General features: G+C 30.9%; 2 protein-coding genes across 2 annotated transcripts; both read left to right on the top strand.

Annotated features, from left to right (window-relative positions):
- Positions 1-2,501: 2,501 nt before the first annotated feature.
- LOC108330657 (putative lipid-binding protein AIR1) lies at positions 2,502-3,161 on the top strand. The gene has a single exon (XM_017565165.2). It carries the CDS (start codon positions 2,535-2,537, stop codon positions 3,087-3,089), a length of 555 nt encoding a protein of 184 aa, XP_017420654.2. The 5' UTR covers positions 2,502-2,534; the 3' UTR covers positions 3,090-3,161.
- A 6,672-nt stretch (positions 3,162-9,833) lies between these two features.
- LOC108331884 (PX domain-containing protein EREL1) lies at positions 9,834-20,153 on the top strand. Its single transcript, XM_052876410.1, has 11 exons — positions 9,834-9,989; positions 10,151-10,278; positions 15,364-15,474; positions 15,947-16,045; positions 16,421-16,507; positions 17,078-17,186; positions 17,307-18,115; positions 18,361-18,525; positions 18,614-18,856; positions 19,298-19,516; positions 19,651-20,153. The coding sequence occupies exons 2-11, from the start codon at positions 10,189-10,191 to the stop codon at positions 19,879-19,881; spliced, it is 2,163 nt and encodes a 720-aa protein (XP_052732370.1). The 5' UTR covers positions 9,834-9,989; positions 10,151-10,188; the 3' UTR covers positions 19,882-20,153.
- Positions 20,154-20,963: the final 810 nt, after the last annotated feature.

Here is a 20,963-nt window from a genome sequence, read left to right as displayed (position 1 = left end):
TTTAATTTTTAAAATTAAGACTAAATTGAGACAAAATAAAAATATATGGATCAAATTGAGACACAATAAAAGTACAGGGACCAAATTGAGACTAATGTAATGACACTTGGCCTGACAATGACACGTGACATTGTCAGTGCCATGTCACACTGTCATTGCCACGTGGCACACTATCGGTTTGACACATGGCATTTTTAAATTTTACTTTAAAAAAAATAAAAATAATAAAAATATAATTAAAAAATTCAAAAAAATCACAAACTGACACGTGTCCCCCTTAAACAGTATTAGTATGGAACTAACGGCGAGGCCTAAATTGATTCAATTTTTCACAATAAGGGACCTAATCGAGAACATTTACAATACGAGGACCTACTTGAGACGATCCTACAGAAATAAGAATGTTCAAAATAATTAAACCTTAATTTAAAGGTTATTGCAACTCATATAAACGAAGTCAAACTTAATGAGAAACTTGTTTTAGATGATGTTCTTCATGTTCCAACTTTTGAGTATAACTTGATTTTCATTTCTAAGCTTGTTTGTATTCTAAATGTTAAGATTGTGTTTTTACATAACCCACGTGTGATTCAAGATTCCAACATGAAAGAGATGATTGATTTAGCTAAATTTAAGTTGGACTTGTATGTATTTTCCAATGTTGAGAGAAATCTTCTTGTAATAGTTTGAACACTAACTTATGGCATGATAGGCTAAGTAATCTTTTTGAGAATAGATTGAACATTTTGCAAAGAAAAAAATATCCTTACATTCATAGTAACAAAACTAGTATGTATGTGATGTCTGTCATTTTACAAAGTAGAAAAAACAGTCTTATTCTAACAATACTATTGTCATTAATCATCCCTTTGATGTTGTTCACATTGATAAAGGGACCATGTTTCACCCCCTCTATGAATGATGAAATACCTGCTTTAAACAAAACCATACTTTGCCCTGCCTAATAACAAATCGGTCAAAAATGCAAATGTGCATATAAAATAAAATACAAAGTTGATTTTATAAAATTAAATTAAATTTAAAATCCTCTTCTTAACTTAACTTATTTTTCAAATATATACTAAACATTTATTTTATTACATATTAATCAATCTAATACAATTTTTTTATTTTCTTTTATTCAATTTAAATATTTTTTTACCTTTCCATTTTTTTGTCTTTTCAATAAATAAAATAAACATAAGACTAAGGAATTTCAGAGTAATGATTTCTACTTGATTCCAATAATTTGACGAACAATTATAATTAAACATACTGTAAATAGCATATCAACATATATATGTTATCGGTCTTTTGTTCATCTTTTTATTTTAAATATCATATCAACCTCTCTCTTTTTCAATTCTTTCTATGTCGGAGTATCTTTCTCATGGGATTTGCCTTGCTCGTTACTTCCAGCCTGGAAATAGCTAAAAAACCGAAGCAAATATCGTTGTACAACGTTTGTCCTTTTATTAATTTCCTTTGGAATTTCTTTAATTTTTTCTGCATGCTTCTCATTAAGCGGTTGAAACCACTTCTCATAAAAGTCTATATCCAGATAAAAATATAGATATTTGTAAAATTACTTAATTCCTTAAATATATAACAGACTGTTTAATACCTTTCCCATAATGATTAAATTAGAAAAAACTAGCAAGACAATATTGTAATTAAGAGAATTTTTCTGTTTTCAATAAATATCTTGGGTGATTGCAACCACTCAACGAAGGTGGAGGCATGCAAAATATTGTCAAAGATATAATATTTTTTTTCGTAAAATGACCATGGTGTGTCCTGTGATAATAGGAAATGACGGTGTTTTATACTATAAACGATATTTTAACACACAATTTTTTATATTTATTTAATTTTATTTTTTTATTTTCTTAAAATAATACAAAAAATTATTTTTTTATGATTATTTTATTTTTATAATGTGTATTAAATAAATGTAAATGTACGTTATTTTATTATTATTCATTTTTTATTTAATTATACTTTCAACTTTGTTTTTATTTCTGTTCAATTCATGTTAGATATTTGACATAATTGAAATTTGATAACTGTCCGTTTTATTTTATGATTATTAAGAAATAAATTTTAAATTTAATTTAATTTTATAAGATTTATTTATATATTATAAATTAACTCTATAAGACTTCCGGCATCTTCCATAATGGACAGAAGCCAGCAATGTGAAATTTTGAGTTTGTGATTATGATGCAGAAGTGTGTATGAAAATAAACATAGTCCACAAAGAATATGAAAGATTTCGAATTTAGAAATATGGCTTAAGTTTGTGAGTAGGGTAAGAATTAAGAGAGATAATATCTAAGGACCAGCCAACCATGATATAATAACAATGAACCACTCGTTCACAAGCTTACAAAAACATCCAACTGTAACCATTATCACATTCTTCACTCGCTTACACTCAACCATCACATTTTCACTCACACGCTTCTTACCATTCTCTCTTTAAATACCTCAACGTCTCTTCTCCTTCCCATTCAACATCAACAACACATTGCATGCCACTTTTTTACCTTCTTTCTCTATCTATGGCTTCCCACAAACTCCTCACCATTTTCCTGCTTTCTCTCATTTCTTTCTCTTCATTCGCTCAGGACTGCGCACCTCCAAAGCCCGCACCCAAACCACCCACTCCAAAGCCCGCACCCACACCACCCACTCCAAAGCCCAGCCCAAAGGTAAGCCCACCACCCGCACCCACACCACCCACTCCAAAGCCCAGCCCAAAGGTAAGTCCACCACCCTCGCCCAACGCCTGTCCTCCTACTCCTCCCACTCCTACTCCTCCTCCACCTGCTTCCTGCCCTAAAGACACCCTAAAGCTAGGTGTTTGTGGTAAGGTCTTAGGACTTGTGAACATTATTGTTGGAAATCCTCCTACGAGTGACTGTTGCGCTTTGATCAAAGACTTGGCGGATTTGGAAGCTGCACTTTGCCTTTGCACTGCCATTAAGGCCAATGTGCTTGGAGTCAACTTGAATGTTCCTGTCACGCTCAGCGTCATCCTCAGTGCGTGTCAGAAAACTGTTCCTCCTGGCTTCCAATGTTCCTAGGATTCAAAATAATTAGGTTCACTTCTCAGATATCACTGCTTAGATATATACCACCATGCGCTTTATGATTCATGTAGTGCTTGTATACGCATTTATTTCGCAATTGTTGTTGTTTTAATCGTTGTGTTCTTCGTACAGTACTATTGTTGTTAATTAATGTTTCTTGCATCAGTTTTCTATACTGGAATTATTGACAGGGCAAGCTTGTTTGCCTTGATTTGTCTTCTACCTCGTACATGTATTATGAAATATTGTCTTATTTCATCATTATGTCCATATTCGTACTTACTGATCTTTTTTCTTCTTTGAATGTGGATCACCAATACAGTAGTTCGTGGGTTTAAGCTTTACATTAACTTTGTTTGAGAAGATATATTGGGATGGTTTTGCAAAAATCTATCTAAGCAGGACAGATAATTTCATCAATTACTAAATGGGAAATTAGTTAATTCATCAATGGACCAAAAAAGTATATTTTATTTTATTGAAAATGACAATTATATTGTTTGTTAAAACTTTTTCCTTCGAATACTAAATCCTAATAATTGAAGAAAGTACTTTTCTTCCTCTTTTCCCCTCTCTATCTCTTCATTCTGATTTAGTTTTTTCATGAGATTCAACACTTCAAACCCTACATCTACATTTTTTGTCACAAGAAAATTATAATTGTTTTCATACATATTTTCAAGATAAAATAGTAAATTTTCGCATCACACACATACTCACTCATCTAATTACAAAAATTTATTTAATTCTGGTAATAACACTCACTTTAACTCTTCCTTCTTCACGTTACTTAATATGGTATTTTGGTACTTGTTTGTCTCTGCCATCTTTCTTCTCTCCTTTGTTTCTATTCTCTATATAAATATTGATGTAAAAAGTTATAATAACTATATATTTTTTTTTATTAAATATCATTTAAGAACATTTCCATTCCTGAGCTCCTACACATAAGATTAAGATTTGTGTCGTATAAGATTCTCCTATTGCAGTATGTTGACATGATATGAAAAATAAAAAAACATAAAAAGTATTTTGCTAGTCTTGGAAATATATATTTTTATCAACAACCAAATCAAACATTATTAAGAGTGTGGATCTTATAAGACCCTTGAAATAAACTAAAAATTACAAAAATGTCTTAAACTTGATGTGACCTGGTGAAGCTTAAAAAGGTTAAATTAAGACATATCACAAAATGATCTCTGAGTAATCTCTAACAATTTTTTTATAATTTATTAAATATTTAAAATTGGATCATGTTTGATTTAAAAAATTTAAACTTTAAAATAGATTTTTAAAAATAAATTTTGCATATAGGTCAAATTAAATTAATCTCTATTTTTTTATTTAAAAAAATTAGAGTCACCCTAAAATAAAAAATAGAGAAACAAATTAACCGTCGTTTTCAATTATTGACAATCCAATAAGACAAAATGCAATTTTCACTAATTTTGGATGGATACCCCGACATTTCGATCTAATAAATTCTAGAATTCACTTGCTTCGATTTTTAATTAAAAATAAATTTTATTTCATAAATGCTTCATTTGTTCAGAAAATTTTAAAGTTATATAGCTGATTATTTAAAAAAATAATTACATAGTTTTCTAAAAATATATAATTATAACCATTATAACTTACATTTATAAAAATATTTAAATTATCATTAATATTCACTATCACCTATAATATTGATAACATTAAATTTATTAACAACCACATACTTTAACACTGTGATTATTAACAACCATACCAAATGTATCAATTATATACTTTAACACGGAATAGTATCCTGGTTTTTTCAAAATATAAGAGAATGCAACAATAAAAAAAAAAATATTATTGAGTTTGAGAAGGAAGTGATTTCAGACTTTCAAACTTATTAAAATAATACTTATACTTTTAAAATAAAAATATTTTCATATTTACAAAAGTGATTTAATAATACAAACCTAAAAAAACTGGGTCCTATTAATAATTTCTATAAAAAACTTTTTGAAGCACAATACGTTTACTGTTTATTTACAAAGGAGGAATAATTTAATTTCTTTTTTAAAAAAGGGAAAATGAAAGAATACAAGTTATCTTACAATTTCATATTCACTTATTCCCAATGTCGAAATTCCAAACGAAGACCGCCATGTAGAACATATCTTGTACCTTATAATTTGGCTTTAAATTCAGCATTGTAGTAATGTCACTGAACCATACACGATATAGTGCCAACAAATAAGTCTCGAGATTCCTCATGCGTGGTTCACATAAAATACGAGAAAAAGCTAACTAAGAAAGTGATGTGTTTTGTGAATGAATGGTTTTCTTCGTGATCTTCCACAGCTTTCTTGAACTGTGTTATACGTTCTAAACTTTCTCCCATTTCACACAAAAATCAATGAGAGATGATCTGCTCCATCTTTGAACACCTCTTCCAATTCTTCATCACCGCGTAAGATGTCACTTTCTTATAATTTATTCTTCTTTTTCTGTCTTTGAAATCGAAGGTTCTTCATCACTACTTTCTTGTGTTGTAGGCATCTCTCGTTTGCTCCCAATAAGAAGATAAACTTCACCCTTGGAGTTATACATGGCATTAAATCTCCTTCTTTATCATCCAATGTCTTTTGCGTTTTCGTTTTTTGGCTCTTTCTCAACTACCGTTGAAGGGCCCAGTTTCGAAGCAAGAACAAGAACATGTGGCCCTGTTTAACACATGATAAAAAGTATATATATATATAAAATCAGAGTAAACGCTGCGTGTTTGAAACTTGAATTGCATTGGTTTGATGAATATGTGTACCTAATTGGAGGAGACATGTTCTGTGGTGGAGCTGTGAAGATTCTGATATTGAAAATCAAATCTTTGTCTGACTTTAAATTTCTGCAATTCTTTCTATTTTATTGTTAGATCGCTTTAAATTTACATTCATTTTTTATAACAAGTTATTTTAATCGATTCTTCTTATTTCACATCATTCTCTACTTTTTTAATTGAAAATTATTTTCATAAAAGTTTACAAATAACAATAAAGAGTTAAAAATTGCCAAACATTATTAGAAAAAAAACTTACAATTTAACTTTAGTTAAGGTGTCTAATTTATATTTTCGTATCACAAAATTTGGGATTTGATTGGTTGTTTAGTTTAACTTACGTTGTTGGAGTGAGTGACTTAGTAAGCCACTACCAACAAATGTCGGTCTTCCACGTTTTGCGATGCGTGAATAATGAGAAGCGCCACTCTTGAAAGGTTCCAATGATTTTAAAGATTGTATAACTATGTTATTTTTTTGTATTTATAGGATTTTTGTATAAATTAATTTTATTTATTTATTTATTTTAACTTTAAACGCAATATTATGTTAGAAGTTTCACATCAACTAAAGATAAGGCTAAATTATAATATATAAGTGAGGTGCAAACCTCACCCTTACAAGTCGATTTTGTGGAATTGAGTTAAGCTTAAAATCTGCTTATAATATGGTATCAGAGTCATGGTTAAAGCCTATACTAGCGAGTTCTAAGGCCAAATTATAATATATATAATATATAAGTGAGGTGCAAACCTCACCTTACAAGCCGATTTTGTGTTATTTTTAACTTTGTGTTGTATTGAGTGAAAACTCTTTCGTTTTGTGAAAATAGAGAAGAGATTAAAGCCTGGATATCCCTTTTATATTTTTAGAGTGAAAAATCTCTACTTAAGTAAAAATATAAGAGCAATTAGCTTTAATTGTAAAATCAAACCAATTTGTAAAGATATTTTGAAAAAATTTCGATAATACCACTTCTAAACAATTTAAATAATAAATCTAAAAATCATGACTTGTTTAAGCATCATGGTTTGTTCATATCAATTAAACCTTAGTTCATTAACTCAAAATATGTTTATTTACACTTATATTAATTTTATAAACTATCACAAGAAAAAAAATCCAGAACTCACGCAACTTTATAACTAAAAGTGGATGAAAAGAAGATGAGAAGAAGGAGAAGAAGAAGAATTAGGAAGATAATTGTGATGACAACAAGACAATAACAACAACAATCCGATAAAGAAAGTGATGAAGGCAATAGCAACTAACAATAAAGAAGGAAATCAATATTTATTGACAAATTTTATTAATGATAAAAAATGTCAATGATGAATTTTGATTATCAATACATAATTGTCGATGAATTTTTTAATGCATAACTAAAATTTAGCAATTAATATTTTCATGATTAATCTTTGTTTATTAATAAATTATCGATAATTTTGATTTATCAATAAATTTTGGTGATTGTTCTTCTACTGCTTGCCAATATATACTTTGTCTTTAAGATATACCGGATAAGTTTAGTGATGATAAAAAAACTTAAGATGTGTTTTAGGTGAGTCACCCTTTTATACTTGGTTTTCATGTAAAGACATTTAAATTCTTTCATAAATGTTAATGATTAATCGGTTGTAAAGTGAATTATTATTTTGTCAAAGCTAATAAATCTTTGTTCAAGATGTTCGCTCAAACCTTTAATTTGTTTAAAATGTTCTTGTCTCATATCTTTATAATAATATATATATATATATATAAATAAATAAATAAATCGAGATGTATCATACTCATATTTACAAAGTTACTTTAATCCATATGTATCATATTCGTTCTTACATCACAAATTCATTAAATTATTTTAATCAAGAAGTATCATACTCTTTTTAACCTTCTAAATTGACTAAGTTACCATGGTCAAAATTTATCAAACTTATCTTAACCTAATTATATCATACAAACTAATATGTACAAGGTCTTACACCATACAATATGAAATTAAAATTTGATAAGTAGGTAATTTATTTTTATCGACACATTCGATGAATATTAAGTTAACATTACATTGTTCATAATAAGCATAAATTATAATATTTTCAAGGATCAAATTATAAACCTGGTAAATCATATAAGTAAAATAAAACTATAAGAAAATATGACAAAATTATCATATAAAATGAGTTGAAAATATAAAATTAATAACCAGATGATAACAGAGCATATATATGTTAGCGAAAATTTAGTATCTCTTAATATTATATATTACTTGTGTAAACACAAACTGTATTACATATGTATACTGTATTTTATAAATATTTATAAATTATTTATATTTTAAATATAATAATTAAAAATGTAAAATTGAAAAAAAAACATGTATATAATTATAGATGTAACTATAAATAATTTTATTTATTTATTAAAATCAAAAATATTATAAATAATATTGTGTAAATAGTTTTTTATTTTGAGTAATTATTTAAGTTGGAAAAGTAGTTATTATTATGATAAAAGAATAAATATTTATTTTATAATGAATAATTATTTTAATTTAAAAGAGTAGTTACTAAAATAATAAAAATAAAAAATAATTTTTTATTATAAATAATTATTTAAATTTAAAAAATACTAATTAAGAAGATAAATAGACTAAAGATTTGTATTTCTTTATATATAATTATAGATATATAGTTAGAGATTATTAGAATGAAATATAATTATAATATCTAAAACTAAATAATTAATTATATATAATATCTAACTATAGTTTATTTTAACAGTTATATTTAATAGTAAATAATTTAAATTTACTTTTTATATAATTCTTATTGTTAATAACTAATTTTGTCAATTATGGGTATGATATCATATACATTTTAGTACAATATATTAACTATTTTCCATAACATCAACTAACAGAGAAAAAGTAGTGTATTTAAAGTGGACAAATTTTATAGATGATTAGTTTTCAGAGAAGTTGAAATATTTTATAACAAATAATACTATTTAAACATGAATTTTTAAAATTAATTAAAATTCTAAAAATTTATAAGTTTTTTATATAATTATTTTTTTAAATATTTAAAAACTTAATATTCATTAAGATTGTTGAAATTATCTTTTTGTTCGACTATGATTATTTATTGATATTGGTCACAATTTTATCTTAGATAATTACTTTCTTTATAAATTCAGTCGAATTTTATTTATTAATTATTATAATTATTTTTTGGTTGATGTTTCTAAAAAATTATTTTTTACTTATGAAATTAACATTATTTTTCGTTTAAAATAGTAAAAAAATTTACGAAAGATATAAGTGAAAAGAAAATTGTGTACACCAAATAGAGAATCTTTCTGCTTTTTTATAGATAAATCAATATTTCAGCCATCTTTTTTTTTATTTTTTTATGCATTTGTGATAATATTTTCTCAAATATTTCAAAAAGAATTTAAAATATAATTCTATGCATTAAATATTTTTGGAATGTTGAGGTGTAACAAGAAAACTATTGTCATGCATACTTAATTCAAACCCAGCCCATTTAGGTTTGGTTTTTTTCTGGGTGATGATGATGTTGGATAGAAGAATATAGTTAGGTGCGCATGTTTATTTTATTTTTTTCAATTTCTTTTACTGTAATTTTCTTCCTGCATGGTTTATCTAACTTAAAATATATTTTAAAGTTAAAGCGATTTAAAAACATATTTTAAATTGTATAATTTATACACCTAAAATATATTTTTAAATTTAGAGATTTAGAGATATATGAGAAATTATGCAATCAAAAATATATTTTTATATTATCTATAACAGATTTAGAAATATACTTATTGATTCTAAAATATAATTCAGGTGGTAAAATTGCAAAAAGAAAAGTTGATGTAGAGATGAATTAGGCTCTTAATTTTTGTCGCCATTTGTGTCCCAAAGCAAAAGCATTAGACTCTACCGCCAGTGTACAGAGCACAACAATAACACCACTGAATTGTTCCTTTTCCATTGGACTAAACACGTGTACACAATTCATAAAACACACGCACTGCGCGGCTTTTCTTAGCACGTTGCCGCATTTACTCTTAAGGTGCGCCCTCTCCGCCGTACCCACGACGGAAAGAATTTTATTTTGTCCGATCCGATCGCTCCAACCCTAGCTCTCAGTGATTCCATCACTTTCACTTTGCTTCGAAATTTCGATTCCCATCATTGAACTCGGATTATCATATTATGATCTTCAAATTGTAGAAACAGAGAGCCAATCATTGACTTTGACGACGGATAAGATGCAGAGACGAAGTCCTCCCAAGCACAGACACGATGGAACTTCGCCGCTGCCTCTCGGTATGGATTGGAGTCCTGCGCCTCGAAAATGGGTCAGTTGTCTTATTCTTGTAATGTAATTTTAGTTTTATTTGAGCCATTTCGAGTTCTGTTGTAATTTGTTCTAATCGATCAAGGTAGTCCTTGTTAATACTGTTATCATCATCTATCAATGAGTTAATTGTTGCTCCCTAGGTCTCTATTGTCTGAGATTTGATTTATGCGCTTGATCTTGAGAACTGTGTTTTGCAAGCTAGTAAGTGTAAATTTTATTCAGCCAGTAGGGTGTGCCATTTTTGTGTTTATCATGCGCCCAATGGTGCTGACCAATCTCTATGTGAAGTTTGACTGAGATTATAAACTCTTTTCCCTAAATTGAAAATAAGGAAGATTGACAGAACTATATGTTTTATGACAGTCCTAGACCATATTATAACTTTGCATAAAAGGGAAGGAAAATTGTCTCAAATTCATTTGGGCCATTGAAAAGTTGCATATGCTTGCATTATTTCTTTATATTCAATTTATATGCCTATTGTGGAAATTCACTAATGCTAATCAGTTTATAAGAAGAAATCTAACAGGATGTCAAAGCCGGACAACTCATTTTCTTTGCTTCTATGGTCTGTGGAGGAGATCTCCATTGTTTCCATAATTTTTGTAGTTTCCTTCCATGGAAAGTCCAGCCTAGTGTGTTCAATTACTTGAATGCAGTTTACATACCTATTGAGCAATTTTATTTAATGTCAATTAGTTTTAAGGTAAAATACATGTTTTTGAAGCCTATAATTAATATCTGTTGCATCTGTGGTTTGGTGGGCGTCCTCTCCTGCTTTCACAGTTCCTTCCCTGTGGAATCCCACGCAAATTGCCTATGCTAACATGGTGCAGTTTATTGGTGTGTAAATAAAAAAATAAAAATTAAAAGCAAGGATGTTAGATAGTTAGTCAGTCATAGTTAATTTTTAGCTCTTTGGTAGCTCCCTGTAAACAAGGCAGGTTATTGTATTCTAGACAGCTGAATCAATTATTTCATGGTTAAAATTAATATTTTTTCCTCTTCCTGGGCCTTTTGGAATGTTAAAACATAAAAGCCCCAACACTCAACACAGTTCTTTTTAAACCCAGTGTCCAAAAATCATTAAAACTTGAACAACATAGTTGTCTTCTCAATGAATCATGCATGAATGATGTGTTATACCCAAAATCTGAAACGTCTTCTACTCTAAGCACTAAACCTTCCTTTGTCCTGAAATTAGTTGTGGAAACCACCATCTTGACAGTACATCTTCTTGTTGTTCCTCTGTTTTTCATAGATATGACTCAATTGACATTCTTTCCTATGGTTATGATGAACTTAGGTTTGATTGAGTGTTGTTAAAGTGCAACTTTGTGACTAATCTATTTTAATTTTCTGTTATTTGCATGGTTATATGTATTATATTTATGTAAAAGTAGAATCTACTATCCATTTTATAATCCAACGATTTATGAACTCGTGAGCCTTTCACTATCTCAACCATAATACCTTAATGAGAATACAAGAGCAAATTATATGGAAAACACTGAAAATCCTCATTGATAACAACTGTTATTTAATGGAATATGATTTAGACAAGAGGTTGGGATAGAAGGAGAATGGGACTGAACTATTTGCAGTGGAGGAAGCTAGAGGGAGGCCGATTAAAGGTGTATGCAACGTGGAATCATTTTGAAATGCATGATGAAAATTAACCTTTAATTTAAGGATTCGTATGTATGGCATGGTGTTTCAAATCTTGAGAGGTTTTTTTTTTTGGGTGAAGAGAAGTGCACATTTGCAGCCACCAAGGTGAAGTATTTAGGGCATATCATTAGTGAGGGAAAATCATACATGAATATGAAGCAGCAGGGAGCTTTCCTTTGGTTGTCTGATGGACACTTCATCAAGAATTAAGGAGATTTGTCCCAATCATTGACTGTTCACTCAAGAAAAAAAAGGGTTTAATTAGTCAAAGTCAGCATCACTTGTCTTTTAAATAGTGAAAATGTACTAGTTTCAGCACCGGTTTTAACAGTTCCAGTATTTTTCAAAGGATTTTGTGGTGAGAACTGAAGCTTGTGAAGATTGTTCTGATGCTATACTTTTGCAACAGTGGCAGCTTTTGACATTTTTTGGTGAAGCACTGGCACCACAGTATCAGTCCCTTTCCATCTATGAGAAATAATTTACGGTTATGGTTTTAGTAATGGAATATTGGCATCAATATTTGGAGAGCCAGAAATTTATTCAATGGAATCACAACAGAGTTTAAAGTATATGTTGTGTCGAAAGCTAAAGACTTCATTTTTAGTGTTTTGGTAGACGAAGTTGGCTGGACATGACTACAAGATTTAGGGCAAGTAGTGTAATGATGATTATGTGGTTGATGCACTTTCTAGGCTGCTACATCATCAGCTAATGCACGTGGAACTTGACACTTCATCCCCTGAACTTGTACAAACGATTGAAGAGAGTTAGGTGCAAGATGCAGATTTGCATACCTCTCAATTAACTAAGAAGGGAGGTACTGAGGGACACTAATTGAGACGGTCAACTTTTGATGAAGAAAGAAAAGTTAATAGTGAGTCTATCCTCAAAAGGACAAGGATGAAGCCTTTGAAAAATTCAAAAACTAGAAGCTTCTAGTGAATCTTGAATTTTTTTTGGAATTGTTCAACAATTTCTGTAAGGAGAATAACATAGCAAGGAACTATAGAGTAATTGAGACTCCTCTACAAAATAGCCTAGTTGAGAGGTTTAGTACGAACATTCTAGATTAGGTGTGATGTATGTTGTTGAGTGTTGGAGTTCCAAAGGTAATTGGTAACAATTCTCATAATGGTGTTGAAAATCCCACATCAAATAGAGATAAGACTAAATTGTAGTATATAAGTGAGTACAAACCTCACCTAACAAACCGGTTTTATAAGGTTAAGTTAGGTTTAAAGTCTACATCTTAACATGATATTAAAGCCATAGGTTAAAATCAATCCTAGCAAGGTTGTTTGTTGGGTCTATTGTTCTACCTTTTATCGGACCACCCTTTAGTGTCTAGTCTTACACTCGAGATGTATATGCTTCGGCAGGAGGAGGGTGTGTTATCCCACATTGACTAGAAATAAGACTATTTTACGGTATGTAAGTAGGGGCAAACCTCACCTTACAAGCCGATTTTATAAGGTTGAGTTAAGTTTAAAGTTCACTTTTTAATACATACATTCTTGCTCCCACGGGTTGATTTAGGAGAGCAAGCAACATATCAATGCTAGAAATTCCTCTTTTGGTGGAAAAAGATGATTCAAGATGTCTAGTATTTTATTGAACACTATGATACATGTGCACAATGTACATGTGAGATATTTACTGTCCTTGGACTTTTTATGCCCTATCCTATTGCTAGTCAGATTTGGTAGAGTATTATAATGGATTTTATCGAGGGCCTTTCCACATTCAGTGGCATGAATACCATTTGGGTGGTTATTATAGATTTATGAGAAAGTATGCTCATTCTGTTTTCCTTTCACATGCAACACTTCCTTAGTATTTCATGGATCAGATTTACAGAACACATGAAAGAACCATTGCATAAGTAATTTTGTGGTGGATGCACTTGACAGAACATTTGCAGTAAGAGAATCAGTAATAGGAGTTCGTAAACATCACTTACATATTGTTGCAAATGTGATTAAGCAAAAGGAAGATTCGAGAAGGCTTTATAAGGATTTACAGATTGGACAGTGGGTGTTCTTAAAGCTTCTGCAGCAGCAAGATGCTTGAAAACTTGCTACTAGGTACTATATGGATCTATAAGATTCTGCAAAGCTGTGCCCATTACCCTCTATTAAGCAAATACATTCTCCCATTGACTGTTCAGCTATACCATGTACTACGTTTCCTAATGGGATTCTCAACAAATGCATAAGGGATGTATAAACACTGAAATTTTGGTGCAGTGGCATGATTTTCCTGACAGAGGCTACTAAGTTTCTTCTATAAAGTTTCAACAAGTCCTTATATTAATGCAAGACCCTTGAGGAGGAGGATCTTCTTTTGGGGGTGGGGTATTGATATGCAAATTGAAATAAGACAAGGATGTTAGTTGGCTATTTAGTCAGCTATTGTTAGTTTATAGCTAGCTAGTTAGTCAGTTGTTGTTAGCTCATAGCTGTTTCTTAGCTACCCATAAATAAGGTGGTTTGTTGTATTCTAGACAGCTGAATCTGGATTGAATGTTAACAACAGAAATGCGGTACGCATATTCTTTGACCTCTCTATTCTCTCCTCTTTACCTAAAACATCCCTATTATGTTTTTGTTATCACCTCTTTCTCCGTCTTTCTGTTTCTTTCATATGTTCCACCTATATCATCTATATACCTACTTTGCAATTTCACTAAATGTCAATCGGTTTTGATATGAAATCTAATAGAGTATGAAAACCTATAGCCAATTTCCATTTCATTTTGGTTTCTGGAGGGGATTTCTACTGTTTACATAGTTTCCTTCATGTATCACCTAGTTGGCAAGCATCTATGATGTTTGGAAGTCTCTCAGCTCCCACCTCAATTATTGGGATGTAGTTTGTATACCGATTGGACAATTTCACTTAATTTCAATTAGTTTTACAATAAAGTATAACATGGCAGTTTTGTTCAAAAATATTCCATCTATAATAATGGTTCATATAGTTTACCAGCATTATCGGCAAAAAAATCTTGAAATTTTTTCACAGCATTCTTCTAAGTGGATTAGAGGTGTGCATAGAACATCAAGCTAATATTTCCTTGTTCTTCTCATAAGGACTATATATATATATATATTTATATATATATCAATTGTTTCTAAAAGTCTAAAGAGGTTGATAGCTCTTTTTCTCAATTTATTTGTTAGAAATTTTCCAAAATCTCTTCAATGTTAATTTTCTAGTATAATTATATCATTTCAAGAATGTTTTCTGGTATTGAAAGCTAATATTCCTCCCATTTCCATTTTGAGCTATTATTTGATAGCTCATATTTTCTGTTACTTTTATCTCTAGAATGGTTTACTTTGTGCAATTAATTTTATTATATTTTTTTTATTTGACTTCCTTCTAATTCTGGAGTCCTATTGTACAGAATGGGCAAGATACAGTATGGCCACACAATCATCGTACTGGATGGAGTTATTGTGTCACAATACCGTCTTGGTCCTTTGTTCCAAAATCAAGGAATTCAGATCCTGTAGTGGTAAAGTTTATTGAGATCCAAATTTTCATTCATGGCCAAATTTAGGAGTAATTTTGTACAACTTTTCTATTTTGGATTTGTTAAGACTAGAGGTATATACTCAGTCAGAAGCAAGTGGAAATTATCATATACTTAGTTTAGAAGTTTTGTTTAATTAGTGTGTTTTAAAGTTAGAGAAAATTTGCAAGCATGAGGAGAATTGTGCAGAATTTCTTTCCATCTTTCCAGATATGCAGTGAAAGAAACAAAAGAGTATTGAAGGAGTAAATAGTAATTCAAGATTTTGAAACCTAATTATAATGTTTGCTTATTGTGGGAGTTTCCTTTATAATATAGTATGCAAGGCATTAGAATCAAATTTGAAAAAAAGATTAAACTATAGTAGAGTATTTCCACATTCCGTTCATTTATAGTTTGTGGTGTAACAATGGCTTTCTTGTGAATGTTCATTTCTAACATCATTAAGGGACAGTTCTACAGGGTTCAAGTTGGTGTACAGTCACCGGAAGGGATTACTAGGCTCCATGGAGTATTAAGAAGGTTCAATGATTTTTTAAAGTTGTTTGCTGATGTAAGTGTACTCTTTTATAACTGCTGCTCTTTTTGTTCTTTTCATGTATCTGTATTTCATTCCCGATTCTGTCTACTGCATTTTTATTTAAGCATTATTACCTATACACACATATTGATTGGTACCCATTTCTGTGTTTAATACTCCACAAAACCATTCAATTTATTATAATGTGAATGTAGTGAGGGACAAAAAGATCTTTAAGAAGAAATATTTAAACCTGTTTGATTGGGGTCACTTTTATCCATTTGTGCTGCCTTCTTTTAATTCATAGAAGATGAATGACTCTAATTTTGTTTTCATAAACAATGTAGCTCTTTTATAATGTTTAGGTTACACTGATTTCTAGACTTTTGCCATATGCTGTCTTTGTAGCTTAAAAAGGAGTTTCCCAGGAAAAATATCCCTCCAGCTCCGCCCAAGGGACTCTTGCGTTTGAAAAGCCGAGCTTTGTTAGAAGAGGTTGGGAATCTTTTCTCTATCTACTTAATTGTTATCTTTTATCTTTGACCTAACAACAAGAAAAAATGTCATTTTTTTCCGTGACTGCAAATACTTAAGTTTCCAGCACAATTTTCAGTTTGAGTTCTAAATAAATACTAAAGAACTTTTACAGAGCCAATTTATATCTGAAAATTTTGGAATGTATTTTATTTGGTTGTTGAACAATTATTTGAATTGGAGAAGGTTAGTCATAGCAATTTTGGGGCATAAAAAATGTGGATGAAAATTGCCTCCATAATGTCTTTATTTATTTGGAGGTAAATTGCCTCCATAGTATAAATTTTCTTGAAATAATTGTAGCAGGTTTCTTGATATTAATTAACTGAATCTTAAACAAGGTTGTGTATATGTTCCAATAGCTGTTATCTACACTAGTTTAGACAACTAGGCAGTTTGCTCCATCTAATTTTAAAACCTCCAATTACAAATTTTATACCACGATTAGATTGAGCTACTTCTGCAGTATGGAAAATTGTGAATGCAAGACTTGAATCAGTGACTGTAAATTAATACATACATTTGCTACAGAGAAGGTGCTCTTTGGAAGAGTGGATCACGAAACTATTGTCTGACATTGATGTATCAAGATGTGCTGCAGTGGCATCATTTCTCGAACTAGAAGCAGCTGCTAGATTTTGTATGTGATTGTTTTTGCAGATTTGATTTAGTTGCCTCATTCATGTTAGTATGGTCTATTTTACAGATTGATAACTTTCCTAAATATTGATACTTTAAACCTCATTTAATCACTTCTCAGCATTCCAAGATGCAAGCCAGCAAAATTCTGAAACAGATCCTGATTCCAATAACACAGTTTATTCTGTGCAATCGCCTCTCCAGTCAAGCTTATCGTTACTTGCTGGCAGTTCATCAGTTGCCTCTGATTATGGTAGTGATACCGCATATGAGCCATCTGACCTAGGAACACCAAGAGTTGGACGGGATGATAATTCTGATGTTGGTACGGATGATCTAACATTAGATGAAGATATGACAAATCCAATAGAAAAGCTAGTGAAATATGGCATATCAAATATTGACGAAGGTTTATTTATGGGTCAGACTATTCTAGAGCAATTGGAAGGCCTACCTAGGCATAAAGCAAATTCCAGACATGTGAACTATGTTACAGAGAAGGACAAGAATAATGGAAATTTATACGACTCTTCACTTTTAGGTAATAATACCATGGAGCTTTTCTCTGAGCCTGGGCATAGCAAGGTTGTTGGTCATGTGCGTAAGCTTTCAAATGAGAGTTTTGGAAGTGAAGGAAGCTCATTACGTGGTAGTGACATCTCTAATTTTGGGATTCCAAATTCCTCTGGTGAGGGCTTTCATGACCTTCCTGGATCTGCTTCGGTTTCAAGAGACACGGATATGATGGGCCACACAAAGTTGAAATCTACTGGTGATACTCAATTAGTCTTTCCACTAGATCAACGCAATAAATTGAACAGGATTCTTTCAACCATGCAACGAAGGCTAGGCACTGCAAAAACTGATATGGAGGACCTTATAGTTAGATTAAATCAAGAAATAACTGCAAAGGATTTTCTTGCAACTAAGGTATTCAATTTGGCATGCATTTCCTTGTAAATTATTTTATATGTGTGTGTGTGTGGGTGGGGGGGAATATAAATGTGTTTGTATATGTATATATGTATGCATATTTTTTTTAGTTTAATATTATCTGAGATTAATGAGAGACAAGTCAAGTTGAAGATAAATATATCTACAAATCATGGATATATAAGGATTTTATGATTCTGTAGCAAGCATACAAGCTGAATCTTCACATTGGATCTGTTCAGGTCAAGGATTTGGAAGTAGAACTTGAAACTACCAAACAGAAAAACAAGGAGAACTTACAGCAGGCTATTCTAATTGAGAGAGAAAGGTTTACCCAAATGCAGTGGGATATGGAGGAACTTAGACGAAAATCAATGGAAATGGAGATGAATCTAAAGTCAGAATCGGTAGGAATTTTTTGCATTTAATTTACATATATTAAACTTATTTGTACACCTCGTTGATTTTAACAATGGCTCGTGACATAATATCCAGGGGGGGAATTCTTACCAGAATTCAACAAAGGAATCAATTGTTCTGCAGAATGATGTACTGTTACAGAATTTAGAAACTACTAAAGAACATCTAGAAGTTTTGTCAAAACAGTATGGAGAGCTAGAAGCAAAATCCAAGGCAGATCTTAAAGTTCTGGTTAAAGAGGTCAAATCTCTTCGTAATTCCCAAACAAAGTTAAAGAAAGAGCTTAGTGAGTCGATAAAAGAAAACAGTGAAACTGAGGTAGGTTACAAGTCTGCACATATCATATTCTGCAGGAGGTTTTCAGTCAAGAGTTAATGCTTTTCCTCGGAAAAATATCTCTGTCAATTTACTTGTCTTTGAATTAGTATGTCTCTGACTTTGTATATATGTATATACTCTGTTTTTCTATTTGGGAAGGGAAGGGGAAGGGGTGTGTGTGAAAAACACATTCTTCATTTGACTGTTCTTGCCTTTTTAGGTATTACACTAGAGACTCCTTTCTTATGTATTTATTATGCTATGCATTTATTTGTTATCATTTACTTCTCCATGATGTTCTGTAATGCCGGTGTCACTTCAGCGGGAATTTAAATTAATGCAATGAGCAGATCATAATATTCCTTGTTTGATATATGGACTTCATATCCCTAATGTATGTCATATATGATGACGCTATGCCTTAAATTCTTGTGTATTTAGAAACTACTACTTCACGAAAGAGAAAGGAGGGAACGGGCAGAAGCTGCGCGGAGAAAACTGCTGGAGAAATGCAGGTTTCTTTTCAACCAGCTTCAGGAGTGCAATGTTAGTCTTCCTTATGAATGTGAAGATAGAACAGTCATGAATTCATCGTCATTGAGTGATGCTTTTAATCAATTAACGACATCCGATGACCAAATGGACATCCTATTATCAGAGGTAAGTCATACATTTCTCTCTATGTTCTTGCCAGTTAGAGTTGAATTGCTTGTGACTACTTTTAATACAACGCATTTATAAACAGTTATTTCCAGCAAACTCTCCAATTACTGAACTTGTTTAAATTTGACCAGGTAGAAAACTTAGATAAGGAATATGGAAGTGCGGTTTCCAGTGTAGATAAAGCCAATGGCACCAAAGATGGTGTAATCTATGATGATGAAGTGGGTAAGATCATAGCAGACTTGTTCATGGATAATGTTAGACTGAGAAAACAGACAAACCGTGTCACAAGGCATGCTCTCAAATTGGACATGACAGCAACTGATGATACCCCTTCAATGGAAACTATATCAAGTATTTAGAAATATATGTGAAGTGCTAATGTATATCGCTGTTCGGCTTTTGACCAAGAGCCCACTGTTTCTTTTCCCGGTGGATCAGCATTTGCCGTTCCTAATAGGTGACTTAATATATATACTCAGTGCAGTAGCTCCCCCTAATGTATTTCAACTTGTACGAGTTTATCTCCACACGTCAATACGAGCCTTGCACCACATTTTTTTGTGAACTTAAAAATAATGAAAAGCTGGAACTCATCAAAGATAAAGTTATTTTTCTTGTCTTTTTATTTTAAGTCTCTATTTCTTTTAATAAAAAACACATTTATTACTGTGATCATGTCATGGAGAAGCTATGTCAGGGTTATGTAGTGGGCATTTGGGGTCTCAGTCGTGACCCTGATATTGTCTTGCACCTCATTTTCGAATCAACTACGTACTTGTTAGTAATATTGATAAAACTTTTAGAGAATGGTTTGCTTTGTGGCTTTAAAACAAAAATATGCATTGCTAATGTGATGGTAGATTAACGTAAGATTATGATTTATTATTCTATAGATTTAATTAGAACAATCGTGATATAGCATCAATGAAAAGATCTAAGGTTGGTCCAAGGAACAGTAGTATAATATTCTATAATGTTAACAAATCCATGGAATCTCTTTTCTCACCTAAAAGCGTGAAAATATTATCAAAAGTATGCGTCAACTTTAATTGTATCCATATGGTTTTGTTGAATTAGCCATTTATTTATTCTTTGATTTCTTTGCAGTCCTTTCAATTTTGACTTTGTATTCAAAGGGGCCTAAAAACTAAATTAATAATGATAGTTTAAAAAATTTAGTATAACAACTAACATTAGACACTGTTATAAGGAATTCGTTTGATACTTTTCTTCAATCAATGATAAATAGTCATTTATAAACACAAACAAAGTTTTTTGTGTATTCCAAAGCTTTTTAGGTTAAAATAAAACTTGAAAAATGTACTGAACGTTCTAATTATTATAAGATAGCAGTGAAATGCTTAAATTGTATAACTGACAGATGAATAAGGTATAAATGATGTATTTTAGTTCGCCCTTATCTATTCTACTGTGTTATTTG

Source organism: Vigna angularis, chromosome 4 (genome assembly GCF_016808095.1).
Source record: "Vigna angularis cultivar LongXiaoDou No.4 chromosome 4, ASM1680809v1, whole genome shotgun sequence".
NCBI classification, from domain to species: Eukaryota; Viridiplantae; Streptophyta; class Magnoliopsida; order Fabales; family Fabaceae; genus Vigna; species Vigna angularis.
The sequence above is the reverse complement of the archived record's forward strand: the minus strand, read 5'-3'. Positions and strand labels throughout refer to the sequence as shown.

Coding starts and splice junctions, on each gene's coding strand:
- LOC108330657 (XM_017565165.2), top strand. CDS start 2,535: ATGCCACTTTTTTACCTTCTTTCTCTATCTATGGCTTCCCACAAACTC.
- LOC108331884 (XM_052876410.1), top strand. CDS start 10,189: ATGCAGAGACGAAGTCCTCCCAAGCACAGACACGATGGAACTTCGCCG. Junction 10,279..15,363: donor GTCCTGCGCCTCGAAAATGG/GTCAGTTGTCTT, acceptor CCTATTGTACAG/AATGGGCAAGATACAGTATG. Junction 16,046..16,420: donor TTTTAAAGTTGTTTGCTGAT/GTAAGTGTACTC, acceptor CTGTCTTTGTAG/CTTAAAAAGGAGTTTCCCAG.